Source organism: Tinamus guttatus, unplaced genomic scaffold (genome assembly GCF_059628265.1).
Source record: "Tinamus guttatus ecotype Peru unplaced genomic scaffold, ASM5962826v1 Tinamus_guttatus_pri_ptg000165l, whole genome shotgun sequence".
In the NCBI taxonomy this organism is placed as follows: Eukaryota; Metazoa; Chordata; class Aves; order Tinamiformes; family Tinamidae; genus Tinamus; species Tinamus guttatus.
The window spans coordinates 428,782-443,676 of NW_028288699.1; the positions used below are offsets into that span (position 1 = coordinate 428,782).

Below are 14,895 nucleotides of genomic sequence, written 5' to 3' on the forward strand. Positions count from 1 at the left end.
AATAAGGAAGCACTGCTTTTTTTGAAGTCTAAACTGAAGTTTCACCTACTTTGCTATAAAAATAAAAAAACCTACAGGGTAAAAGTTCATTTCAGGGCATCTCTTAGGATCTTACCTGCACCTTTTTAGATATAGTTTTCAGACCTAATCCAGATAGGAATGAGACATTTAAAACCAATTAAAGAAAGAGCTGGAACAGATTCACAGTTTCCAAGTGGTATAACTGACAAGCTTTTATGGGAGACAAGAACAAATTAACAAGTCACACTGGATCAGAAACAGAGAAAAGCAGTTCACTATGGATCAGCCAAGTGTCTGCATCACTGCAAATCAAAAACAAAATTAAAAGCCAGAAAGCAAAAAAAGCATTAGACCTAACACTTGCAAGTCTTTTACTACAACGAGTAAGGGCACACTGCAAACATCCAAGCCATACAAGAATATTCTGTTGCAGTGCAATTAGCAGTAGAAGTGCAAGATTCTCACAACCAGTCCTGATAACAGTGGAAGGAAGAGCAAGGAATGCCACCCTTTTGGAAGTAACATGAAGGATTACTGTAAACCTTAAGTTTACAGTACTATTAAGTACTATTGTAGCAACGCAGCATGTCGAAGTATAATGAATTTTACAAATCAGAATTCCACAAATACATTCATCTGAAGTACAGACCTCATTAAGTGTGCCAGAGTGCTGCTGTTGAAAGGCATCTCATGGGAAAAATTAGATAATTCCTATTAAACAAAGCAATTTTGCCTCTGGATTATAATTTTCCTTAATTACATACAGAAGGTTAAATCATTTCAAACATTAGCCAAACCCACAGTTCATAGTAATAAACAGTAACATCTGGCAACTTGAGACTACATAAATCAAGGTTTGTTTTTTAAACAGGAGTTGCACAGCTTAAACTATATTAGCTTTAAAAGCATATGTTTGTAATTGAAAATTACTAATACTTTGCAAGTTAAAAATACAAATAAAAGCACATCAAGATTGTCATGTCTTCTGATCAAGCAAAAAAGCAGTAAGATTATGGAGATTAGGTAATAAAATCAAGTAGTAAGCATTTTCCTTGCAAGTCACAGATCTTTGGCAAAATGCTACTTTGCATGTATAAATATGTGTAGATTCATAAGATTTGTATAAACATATGCACCTGAAACTTTTTTGGACATGCAAGCCCGTACTTGCAAAAGCTGCTCTAACATACATAGAATTTGCTCAAAGATGAATATTTGGAAGTTACTATGCAACTTGGCATCAATCTGTTCTCTAGTGCCAGGGATTTGAAAGCAGGACATTCTGATGCTGCTGTTTAAGTTATCATATGTCTCTAGCAAAGGTCCTTGAAGTCTGCTATAGCAAAGAGGAATAAAGTGACATGCTTCCTTTCACACTAAAAAGTTCCTAAGCAGATAGCCAGAAAAATGAAACTTCATCTGAACTAACATGCACTGTGAGAAGAGCAGCAATGTCCAAAAAAGGGAACACTGCAGATTTAGTGCTTACTCCAATTCAGATCCCTATGAAAATTGAAGTTTGAGACTACAGAAACAAATACAAGTAACATTCAGAAACATTCTGCTTTAGTTTACTGATCAGTCACCCATTAACAGCATTACAAGATCACAGGCAGAACAGAAGAGAAAGACCAAGGTAATTAAGAACAGAAAACAAGTTTATTACAGTGCTTTCTGTGGGAGGCTGATGTATTGCAAGGCTTTTCTTGACAGTTCCAGATCAGGTCCATCTTGCCTTCAAAACCTTTTTCAGAGAGCAGCTCGTGGCCTGCCCCCAGACAGGGACCCCGTGTGATCTTTGGTGGCCAAGGGCCCCACGCAGAGGCCTCAGCAGGTAGCGAGGGCAGCACCCAGGAGGCCTGAGGAAGGAGCCCACAGGCAAAACTACTCAGGCTGCCACCAGCTGCTCAGAGGACGCCATCTCACACAAGCAGCTTCTGATATGGAGCCTCCAAAAGCTCACTCCAAACTCCACCACCTCACTCCAACAGCACAGGTACTGACCAGTTACTTGAAACACCAGGTAAAAGGCAGCATAGGTGGGAACAACATGAGAATCAGACCAGATGTTTTCCAGAAGGCACCATATAGTGAGTGATGATAAAGAAATTCTACATTCTGCCTGAGCATAACACTAAGCCATACACAGAATTTAATGAGTGTTGCTGCCATAAGAGCTGAAGTTTAAATAGTGACAATCCTGCAGTTAGATCCATAACTCTACACAGAAACCATCAGCACAGAGTTCACTACAGGCTCAAATATGAGTCCCCTTCTATGATGTTGTTTTACTTACCTTTCCTACCTCAAACTTTAATTTACAAACATGCTATTAGGTATTTCTCTATACATTATGCACCTATTTAGAAAAGCTTATTTTAACTCTACCAAGAACCCTGATCTAACTTCAAAGGTAAGGAGAAACAGCACTGGCTGCTTTGCTCCTCCCTTAGCCAACCCAAACAGCAATTCCTAGAAGAGCACAAGATGCACTGAAAAGGTCTTATTATGAACTCCAAAAGATCCTCATCCTAGTTGCAAATGGAATCAGTCTGTCCTACCACCACAGTGAGGTGTTTTTTTTTTCCCCAAAGCACTATGTCAGAATAGCATGGACAAGGCTGCATCTAAGAGAAAAATCATCCAGATTTCATTTATAACCTTAGTTTTGACCATGCAGGTTAACTTTTATGCATAAATTAGAGCTTTGAGCTTTTAGAGTTTTTATATTCTCCGTGTATTGTACAACTAGAAACCTAAGAGACCAAATACAAACCATGTGAACTGCTTTTCCTTTGCAAAGGAAGAGCATCCCAACAGTTTTCTGAGGAAGAAAGGGAAGAGGAACTTAGTTTCTTCTGCTCTTAATTAAAAACATCATCAAGCAATGCCACCCTGAGCAACCTTAACACTGACTCACCAGGCTTTGAGGTTGAAGCTCTTAAGCTTCATCATGAAGCAGAACCTGCTGGCCCAGCTGGGGTAGGAGGCTACCAGCTGCTCCCACCATACAGCCCACAGGAAGTGCCAGCCCTGGAGGAACCACCACAGCAACCTGGTCTCACAGGTGTTTTCTCCCATATTCCCTGATTTCCTAGGTCAGGAGCAGAGGAAGAGGCATCAGGACCACAGGGCATTCTCAAAGCAGGAGGAAGAGGCCTGGTTCAGCACCCCCATGGTAACAGTTGCTCTCTAGGTTTGCCAGCAAGGAAGAGAACAGCCATTTCAGAAAGTAGGTATTTCAGTGGCAGGCCACAAGGCTCATGTTTAGTCTCAGGGCTCTGCCCTTGGCAATTTCAAAGGGCTGCAGACAATAGAGGTGTTAGATTTGCAGAAAGCAGTTGGATTAATTTTGTATAATGGGAAGCAAAAACCATCTAACCTAAATACAGGGGTCACTAGCAGGTTCTTTATGAAGTGAAGGAACAAACCTGTTCCTGTGGCTCTGCCCAGCATCTGGCAACACAGATTATTTTTTTTTTTTAAAAAAGGAAGCTACATTGCCAATATTGAATATTATGCAACAACCACAAAGGAAAAAACTTATATGTAAATACATTTGCATGCATAAGCCATAAGTAATTTGTTTGCTGAATTTCACAGCTTCAGTTTATACAGTTTCTTTATAAAAAGCACTAGGGTTGCAGAGTAGATATGCTCTAATTTCCTGAAATTTGACCTAAAATGATTCTTAGGAACCATATTCATTTATATAAAAATGTACATTTTATTGCACATATTGTACCTTAAATAACAGCATTATCTTAAGTTTCTAGAACCATTAAATACTAAAATAGCAGTCTTCAAGATATTGACCTTACATTTTATGAAATCCATTACAGACTTACTTGAACGATGCACTGCATTTGTAGGTTATCAGTAGGGACTAGAGCAGATGCAGCTAGAGGTGATTGGATGCATCAACTTTATACTGGACCACTATTAATAACCACTATTAGTATTAACAGTATGCCAGATATTCACATGCTGAAAGTATCTGGGTTTTTCTCTGTGGCAAAGCCTTGAGCTCACGGCTGCTCCTGTAGATAGACTGGGTAGTTGGAGACATTCAGGTTGTTTCTGTGGCTAGGCAGCCTTGTTTGAAAGGTACAGATGTGCACCAAGAAACCAACCCAAGTTTCATCGCTGCTTTGTGCACAACAACAAGCAGAAAGTGTGCATATATATGTCCCCAGGGTGAAGAGAAGACAGTCTTGGCTACCTCACAACAGTTTTGTATCATTTGTTAGAGATTAGAGGGAAAGGCAAACAGTAGGCATTTTCTTCCTAAATTAGGTTCTCTGAGAAAATAAGCAGCCCACAAAAAAAGCATAATCCACTTCAATTGTTTCTGAAGGTTTGACATTCTAGAGCCATTAAAATGAAGCACAATATTTTGCAACTTTTATTATATCTGAGGAAAAGCATAACTACCTTTATTTTTAGTGAAAATACAGTTTCTCAAGAAAATACTTTAACACACCATTTTGAGATCATAGAAGAAACTCAGGTTTTAATGTATTTCTAGACATCACATTATTTAAGAATTCATTATTTCAAACATCCCAGCAGAGATGATTTAGACTTAGTCCCACCAGAAAAGTGTTCTGTTACCAGTATAGTAATTCACATCAACCAGTAACACCCAGATTACTAGGAAATATGCCCAGTTTGGAGTAATAGCTATCAAATTTAACATTTGGCAGGAAAATATACAACATAAGAGCATGAGCAAGCACTTCTGTTTCATTAATTATTTTTAGAGGAACTGCCAACTTAAGCCAGTTATCCTCCCAGTACAATCCAGTGGAAACAGTTTGTTACAAATTAAAGCAGGAATCTTCCCTTCAAAGTGAGACTTCAGCACACAAAGCAGAAGAATGAGAAATGAAAACTGCTAACACATGAAAATAACTTTTAAGAGGTTATTCCAGAGTCGGTAAAACCTGGCAATTCACCACCATCCAGCAGCTAACTGGATGCATTTGGTTTCACACAGAACCGGTTCTACTTTCTACTCTTTCTACTATAAAAACCTTGTGACTAAATATAAAAAAAAAAAAATCAAGCTTTCCTTCTCAAATGATTTCCCACATGAGGGGGCTTCATTATAACACTAAATAACCAACAAGTGTAAGCTCTATACTACAATTAGAAGTCAATCCAAAATGGACAGCATAGAGATACTGAAATAACAGCTGTTCCACAAAGCCTAAGGAAGGGGGGAAAAACAAGAGTTCCCGCTTTATAGATAAACATTTTTCATCAGTGGTCAAACTAGAAACTTTTTAAAGAATAGTAAATAACCCCTTTTGCCTAAAACATATTTGACAGCTATATGCTCTATGTATATAGCTGACATAGCTATGCAATAGTTTTTTTACTGAAAATTTCTATGCACCATGTGCTTGACCTTAATCTCAGTGAAGCTACTAGGCAACTGTGCAGTCCACAGTGATTTTACACACAACATCTATTCATGTACTTGCTCGCTTATGCACATATTTGAGCTGCTCCAGGAAACAAGTTAAGCACCTGCACAAAGGGTTTTGAACAAGTCAGTAAAAAGCCTATATACCAGTTTTTGTAATATAAAACACTGATGTAATAAGACTGTAAAAACAATTTTCATAAATTCAAATGTGAAGTGGAAACAGCACCCTTTTAAAAGCCTCACTGTTTGGTCCTCACAGGCAGCAGCTCCACAATATGTGATTTCCAGCAGAGAAGTCCATTTTCAAAGTCCCACTGTCTTTCTACTCCCATCCTAAAGGTGTAGTTGAACACCTTCTCAGGGCTGCTGATACAGCTGTTCACCAGCTGTGCCATGAATCACCCAGATAATCACTGGAAAACAGATATTTTTGATCTAGCTCATTTCAGTGACCTGGTTTTATAGGGCAGCCCCACAAAAATTACTGGCACAAGTGAAAATGCTAAAAGGCTCCTACATCCCTAGTACAGCTCTTAGCAGGTACCTCCTCCTTTCCCCCAAAGGAAACAACCTGCAGTTACACCCTCACAACACAGAAATCCACATGCATAGAAGGGGTACGCAAGTCCCTTATCTTAAAATATCCTTTAAGTCTGCCTTGAATAGGTAATTTGATTTCTCATATCTTCCACAAACATATGCCACCATCCTTCAGTCAAGCAGGCAAAAATCAACTTACCAAACGCCTGGCAAATTCTTTATTTTCAGACAGAAATCCGTATCCTGGGTGTACCTTCAAAGACATAACAAATTAAGCCAATTGAGCTCTTTCAGATACAAGGAAAGGTAAAATACACCACCGTAAGGTATTCAACTGGATCAAATGCTTGGTGTCTTGTAACACTGACTTAGCTGTCCAGAGTCAAGTCATAAAAATCCACTGGTTGAACTGCTTTTTCTGAAACAAAGGCTGATCAGAATGCACTTAACTGAAGAGAAAGGTGTTGCTTGCAGGGACTTGCACTCATTGGGGTCATTTTCCTTCTGCTTTTTAATTTTTTAAAAAAAGAACTCACTACCTTATCTCATTACAGACTTCTATATATACACACACACACATCCATGTGCTTTCAAGTTCTTAACAACCCCTACAGAGTATTCACCATTCCAAGTATTTCTAGAACTGATGCTAAGGCCCCAGTCATAAGCCTCTAACAAGCAGTCCTTGTGTGAAGATAACTCACTGTCTCAGGAAACTAAGACACACATGAACTTAGAGGCTTGGTCTGCTGTTAACTTCCCAATATATACCATTGCATAATTACATTAGAGAGGTATAGGAAAGTTCATTTTGCTTTTTGCAATTCTCAAAACTCTTTATTCGAGCAATATATTCTGAGACAGAAGGGGTAAACCTTTTCTTTCACCCTCACTCTAAGAGCACAAGTATCTGGGATCCTTGTTCAGAAACTCCTAAGGAAATAGGAGTTGTTTTGCTTACAGGAAAGTTTCTGGCCTCTGGAAGCAGCACAGCCAAACATCTACTTGGAAAGAAGTTACAGTGCTGACCAAAGACAGCTCCAGCATAATTAGTATTGCTCAAATACTTCTATCCATTTAATTGTACAATGCTGCATATAGCAGCTCTGAGTAATACACTGGCAGAATAAAGAACACCATGCATTTCAGCATAAGTACACAGTTCTTACAGGTGATACCTGTTAAGCTTTGAATTCCTGGTTAGTTTGGACAAAGAAAGGCAGAACAGCCCATATTTATACATATAAGCTAATATTTTGTAAACCTTCAGAAAAATTACAGGATTCACTATTCGCCTTTTTCAAAGTATAATTAAGCCTACAGCATTTAAAAGATTAGAATTAAGTTTAAACAAAAGCCTTTATTTGGACACTTTGCAAAGCATTCCAAAAAGCCATTATGGCATAGAAAGGGTTAGTGCTCGAAACTAATTGGGATTTTTTTTTCCCCCCCAGCAAATTTGGAAATGAACTGAAGCTGCTCCCTGGTGTGAAAGCTGAATCCAGCAGCCACCTGCAGGATCAGCAACCAGCACTGCCAGATGCTACAAAGCCTTTGATTTCCAGTAGCGATTTCGGACACATTTAACTCATGTGACATGGACCAAGTGCAATAGCATATTCAATCACTTCCCCCCCACACCTTTAAAAAAACACAAACTCTGGCTTTGCTGCTTTCTATATATGAAACAGCTGCAGCAGATAGACTCATTCAGACTCACAGCTTGGGCCCTGGTTTTCCTAATGACTTCCATGATGGCATCCATGTTGAGGTAGCTTTTGCTGGTGGGAGCTGGGCCAACACAGGCCGCTTCATCCGCCATCTTCACGTGAACCTGGTGAGGAAAGAGGCTGCATTAACAGATGCTCCCTGCAAAAATAATTACCACCGTCCCGAAAGATGCACACAAATCTGATTGATTGCTTCAAGGATAATTCACACACCAGAACCTCTCTAAAATGCACACTGGCATTGCAAACATTGACATACAACAACTCTCACAATGTTTCATTTGCTCCAAGCTTAAGTCCCCATGAAAATGTTTTATTATGCCACTGTATTCGCTCAGTTTTGATTAAATAAAGTCATGACAAATACAATTTCTGCTTCCTATACTGATCATCTATATGTAAATTCCCAGACTAAAAACTACTTTGTCACATGTAACCAGGGTAGCCTAATATCTTAATACTTAATAACAAACATTCATGGCCAGTTCTAAGCAGGCTCCCCAGGAAGTTGGGGATAATTAGAGGGAATTGAATGAAGGGATGCAGTGAGTGTCCCTGCACAGCATCAGGTCAGCACCAGGCACAAATTAAAGCCTAGGACTAAAGAGTTCAATATCACTACACATGAACCAGAAAATCTTGAGAATTATTTAAGCAGGCTCATTTTGGATTCCTGATCCAGCATATCCTCATTTATATGCATTTGTCAAACACGGACCGTACAAAAGTAATGAGCTTTTCCAACATTTCACCACAGCTAAAATAGCCAGGATGAAGAAATTAAAAACCAACTTACTCCAATCATACACACAACACTTATCTTGGGGAAGAAAGTTTAAAAAGTTATAATGGTCTTCATGTTTTTAGAGTTCCAAAACCACTTTAAAGAAAACAACACAAGTAAGATAACACAATGCAGAATCAAGAACCAGTAAGTTTAATTCCCCTTTGTAAACTGCATTTCAGGATGCATTAAATGAAAATATGCTCTTGTTTAAACTTGTTAGCTATATGGTAGCAAACCCATGTTAATGCAAGCTAACATCTCTGGCCATTACCCGCGTTCCAACTATGCTGTTACTCTTACAAAATACTTCACATCTTTGGTAATCCAAGCTTGGCAAATATTTTAGAGGGTGCTATAAAGCAAACATTAAAATAAGTAGCTAACTCATTTATGAGTTATGAACATGGAGTTTTGTTCCTCAATAAAGGAACTTAATTTGCAGGTTACCAATAGAATTTATGGAGGTTAAGTATTACTCTGTAGCCTGCATATACTACTAAACTTATCAAAAACATGGCCAGAGAAAAAACATATGTATAAACAAATGGCAACCAAAATGTTTTGAACAGTAAGAAAAGTATTCAAGGAAGCATTACAAAAACATATATAACAGGATAATTCCCATATAATATGGGGCTTATGCAAGAAAGCATTTGATTTTCTTCATTTTAAGAATTGCATGCACTTCCACAAAAATTAATCCCAATGCCAGGAAAAACACATTAACCTGCCACCTAACTTTAAACTTCCTTTGAGAGCTTAGAGATACCCAAGTACATGGTTAATTCAGAAGCTGGGAGTGCACATAACTGAAAAATCCCCAGATTTCACATTCAAACTGCAAAGGTTTCTACAAAATGACAGTAGTTTTATTTTACCACTACAGAACTAGTCTCACTAAAACCAACAAAATTTAGCCCACCTGTTAACCTTCCCAGAAAAGCATAAGGAAAGGCACAGTTCTTAAATTCTCATCTACATGGTCAATCTATACACTCAAAACTGCTCTTTTGATTTCCCCATTTACTTTGTCTAAGTTAGATGCTTACCTGCATTTGAGCTTGAATAGCACATTTTACAGGACTCAAATCTTCCTTATAAAGGATATAGCTTATTACAGTTGGCTATTAAGTATCAGGAGATGAAAATGTCACACATGCACATTTCTCACCCTGAAACACCAGTAGTTTTATCAGCAAGAGTAGACAGAAATTACCATAACATCAGTGGATTACAGACACTCAGAAGAAAGCACACACTTTTCCCCACCATTTTCTTCCTTCCTCTTCTCAAATTGCTTGTTTTGTTACTCTAGCTCTTTAGTGTCTTCCTTCACTCCTATTTTCCCCTGTAATCTGTTAAATCCCTGCCACTTATTCTATTTAAACTCTCTTCTCTAGTTCAATGTCTGCTTTAACACACCAGCTCTGCTAACAGCTCAGCCTTGCACACATCCTCCTCCATTACATTCACTTTACCTGAAACACTTGCACAGAGCATTAAGTTTTCTAGGGCAAGAGAGGGGTCTTCATTCTATCTACCAGCTCAAAAAAGCTCAGCTTTCCTACTGTAAATAACTTGCAGAATTTGCAACAGGGTATATAGAAATAACTGCACTAACAAGCCAGAATTGCTGGTGAACAGCACCAAGTCTCTGGGGTGAGTCTACACAGCAGCCAAGTCCCTCAGCTTGCTCCCAAGTAGCACAAAACTCAATCCCAGAATGATTGAGGTTGGAAGGGACCTCTGGAGATCATTCAGTCCAAGCCCCCTGCTCCAGCAAGGACACCTAGAGCACGTGGCACAGGGTGGCATCCAGGCGGGTTTGGAAGATCAAGAAGGAGACTCCACAACCTCTCTGGGCAGCCTGTTCCAGGGCTCTGTCACCCTCACAGGAAAAGTTCTTCCTCATATGGAGGTGGAACTTCCTATCTGTTTCAACTTGTACCCATTAGCCCTTGTTCTGCCACTGGCCACCACTGAGAAAAGCCTGGCCCCATCCTCCCTACATCTCCCCTCAGGAATTTGTACATGTTGATAAGATCCCCTCTCAATCTTCTCCTCTCCAGGCTAAACAGGCCCAGCTCACTTAGTCTTTCCTCATACGAGAGATGCTCCAGTCCCTTAATCATCTTTGTCCCTCTCTGCTGGACCCTTTCTAGAAGCTCCACATACCTCTTGTACTGGAGAGCCCAGAACTGGACAGAATACTCCAGGTGCAGCCTCATCAGAGCTGAGGAGAGGGGCAAGATCACCCTTTCAACCTGCTGTAGGCCAGGATCCCATTGGCCACCTTGGCCACAAGGGCACATTGCTGCCTCCAGGTTGACTTGTTGTCAACCAGGACTCCCAAATCCCTCTCCACAGATCTGCTTTCCAGCAGGTCAACCCCTAATCTGTACAGGTGCCTGAGGTTATTCCTCCCCAGCTGCAGGACCTGAGATCTCCTCCCCACAGAAGCTACCACAGTTGTGCAGCCCTGAGGCAATAGCTCCAGAACTGAGCACAACCTCAAGTGTGAACAGGCAGCAGACAAACCTAGAAGCACTGAAGGGTTTCTGCTGTAAATTCCAGCCACCTTGGACTACTTGTGCTTTAAAAGACATTCACATAGCCACAAGGACTTGTTATCTAAATAATGATAAAAATGAAAAATCATGGAAAGGCATACCCTGCTGACAAAGCTGTTGGGTTACTGTATATAGCGACTATTTCACAATAATGACTGGAATAAGACAGAATTTACCAAAGCCTACTGCAGCATGATGTGACACCACCTCCAGTGAGCTCCAAGCTTACAGGCTAAATCCAGTCACCTGAATGTCTGCACAGGCTTGTGACACCTTTGGGAACCCAGCCCCAACTCAACAACAAGCACCCAGCCACCCCTCTACCGCAACCCCTTGTACCTTTTCAGGCCTGGACTGCTTCCAAGCGCAGCTCCCAGCTGCCACTGCCACCCTCAGGGCCAGGGGCACAGGAAGGCTGCAGCAGCAGTGACAGCTTTGGGGAATGGTTTATACAATCTGGGGACGGTGCCTGCAGGCACCATATCCCACTTTGGAGGAGACCACCCAGTTCAGCAGGACTGCTCTGAGCCAATAAGTTGTCAAATTACCTGGCCTGCATCAGCACCCCTTTAGCCCAGGCAGGCAGCACCCACACCCCTTTGACACCAGCAGCACCCTCTTTTGCCCTGCCATATATAAATATATAACCACAAAGCCTGCCTCTAAATGATGATTTAGAGGTCAAAAATCATACAAGTCTAAAATATCCATACAGCACTCCCAGATATTCCATTTAACATAGTCAATTAAGACACCCTTCTCCAGAAGGGATACTGCTACCGCAGATTGCTAGTTGACAACTGCATTATACACAAGTCCCATTTTAGATGCCTGCCTCCCAGCATACCTAGCACACCTTTTTCAAGGGAGCAAGCCCAATTCCTTACTAAGAGGACTTTCCTGTAGGGAACAGAAGCATTCCATGGGCAGGAATAAAACCTAAAGCTTCAGTGCTTTGCTTTATTTCCAGTGCATGTCATCTATGAAATAACTGAAGACATTGCAATAAATTGTATGGCAAATGCCTAATACATATATACATACACATACCCATCCCTGAGGAGATGGATGGATGAGATTTCCTAGTGTCCCACACCATGCAGGCCCAGGTCTTCCTACAAGGAGCTATTCATGCAGCACAGGTCTGTATAACCAAGCTGCAAAGTATCTTCCCCTGCTCTTCTGTAGCCTTTCAGCACTTTTACACAGGGAAACTGTTATAACCTCTTATACAAGAGGGTGTTAATCAAACCTAAGCAGCAATTAAAATCAGCGACGAGACCGCTTCTGTTTGGCACACTAAGTAAGATCAAGCACTGTTTAGACAAAGAAACCTAATCAAACCAGTCATTCTCCTTTTATAGCTCAAATCAATATTATACATTGGAACAACATCCGTTGCTGTAAGTGGATTCACTTAATTGACTCAAACTGCGTAATACTGCTCAGCAAGACAAACTACAATTAGCTCAACCCATAAAATAGGGCTAATGAGTAAATCCTTTGTAAGGTAGCTGAAAAACACCTCAAATCTTGCCAGCACCAGTGCCAGAAAAAAAGACAGAACAAAAAGCTTGCAGCATTGAAAAGTCTGGAATTCAAAAGCAACTGGATGCAAAGAAGGTTCAAATACACTGCTTTGCCAAAAAATACACATCTGAGATCCAAGAAGTCTTTAACAGCTTCATGCTAAAATGTGCATGCCAGCAATACAATAAAACTGCACATAGCAAGTGTTCAATATTCAGGTTTTAAAGCTCTATCTGCAAAGATAAACTGACACATAATTATGGCATTTAACCCCAAAATGAAACAATGGAAACATTCACAGTTCTGCTTTTCAGTGTATAAAAGTCAAATAGCATAAATATCAGATTTCCACATTTTTATTTAGCATTTCAAAAACCAACCAAAAATATGTAAACAAGCCACCTATGGCATCAGCATTTGGAAGATCTCACTTTAAAAGCTCGCTTTAAAAAGCAATATTCCTTAACTAGGAGACCTAACCATGCTGTTGTACACGGACCTACAGTGTGGCAATTCCGTGCTCCTTCAAGCATTCACTTTGGCAAGTGGCAGTTATCAGCAGTCCTAGGGAATGCACTTTGATGCATATCTTACTTGTTCATACTCTCACTTATTCTAAAGACAAATTGGTTTTATAAGTTGCGGTTTTTTGAGGTTCTAGAACTTGGCTAAGAAAACCCTTCCATCAAGAAAAGGCTCCCCACGGCAGCTAGAGGCTGGATCACCAGCACTGTGAGGAAAGGACCAACACCAGCTCTGCCAGACAGGGGCACAGAACAGCTAAGGAAATGCTTCAAGTCCTACAGATAGTACAGGTAGAAATAGAGAGGAGATGAAGCCTTCCAGTAGGGTTTTACCTCTTCCTAGAGCTGGGCAGATAACACCCCAGCTTCCAGGAGACTGATGGCAGCAGTGGCCCCATGAGGGCTTGCCCAGGAACACAGTACAAATGCTCCCTGTGCTTCACCCTCCAAAGCAGCCTGGCAGGATGGGGAGAAGTTGCAAGAAGTATTTTCACATACAGCTATCTTCAAAAGTCCTTCAGCTTTAACTTTTGGGGGTTTGGTATGTTTCCCAGGAAATTTTCCTCTTGGAAGTCTAAGTAAATTCCTGGTAATACTGAGTACAGGGAAGGAAGCACCATGGAAGTTGCATGTTAAGCTGTGCCACTGCAGTGCTTTCAGCCAACAACCGCCAACAGAAATTTAAGTACTTAGTGCACCTCAAGTGCACCTAACACCAAGTTTAGCCAGACCCAGAAAGGTAAATACAACCGAAAGACCATATAACTAGGTTAAAGAAAGGTTTTATTTTGCCAGGTATTTAAGAAGTTATCGGGTTGGGTTATTTAGCAGGAGTTGTTCCCTCACAGCTCCTTAACTAAGGTTACTTGGAAGCTGTTCTAGGAAAGCTTGCATATTAGTTCTCAAAATAAATCCCCTTTTGCCTAGTCTATCCACAGATAACCAACTTCAATAAAAAAGCAACAAGCTGTTCACTTTAAAAAATGAGAAGTCTTTCTTTCAAGCAGGAAAGATTCAAAGCTCTAAAGCTTTCACTCATGGCATTCATGCTTTGCACACTCAAGCTTTCTAAGTATGCAAGTCTACAAGACTGCAAGACATCTTTTTCATCCTGTCTCTTGCTACCAAAAACAAGCTTATGGAATACATTTGAGGCCAGAACTGTCAAAACCATGATGTTTTTTCAAAGGGGAGGAATGGATGGGAGAAAAAAATAGTAGTTAAGCAGGTCTGGAGAGTAGGATCTGGTGGTAAAGGCAGGCAGAAGTTGCAAAATTTCATCTAGCAGAGATTTAGCTTTTTGTTAAGCTAGATATACTAGAAACACAGGATCCAGAAAAAAAGTAGCTTAGATTGAGCTAACTGCACAGCAGCATATATACATTGGTAGCATGCTCCAATGTAGCATTTTCACATTAGTTCAGAGACTGATATGAACCACTTAATGCAGCCAGGCAGGGGATATTCTTGTCAGCTCTCCACAAGCACCTGCTTGCATATGGATGGGCAGACACTGGCATCAGTTCCCAAAGAGACCAGGGATCAAGTCGCAAATTCAAAACAAGCTAGTAAAATTTACAAAATACAATTTTTTCTTCAAAGTAGACCAAATTCTGGCCCAAAATGAACCATACACTGAAACAGGAGCAACTTACAATCAAGTTCACTTTATGCCATACATAAACATCACCACTCTAAGGAAGATCCCAACTCAGTCTTCCACCACATTCAGCTCCAGCAATTACCCTGAGGCTGAGAT

General features: G+C 40.4%; 1 protein-coding gene across 1 annotated transcript in view; it reads right to left on the minus strand.

Annotated features, from left to right (window-relative positions):
• PCCA (propionyl-CoA carboxylase subunit alpha) overlaps window positions 1-14,895 on the minus strand; it is a 242,509-nt gene that overhangs the window by 198,041 nt on the left and 29,573 nt on the right. Inside the window, exons 5-6 of the mRNA XM_088522787.1 lie at window positions 7,716-7,829; window positions 6,195-6,248 (exon numbers count right to left, since the gene is read on the minus strand). Coding sequence (XP_088378913.1) covers window positions 6,195-6,248; window positions 7,716-7,829 — 168 coding nt within the window. The remainder of the gene's footprint in view (window positions 1-6,194; window positions 6,249-7,715; window positions 7,830-14,895) is intronic.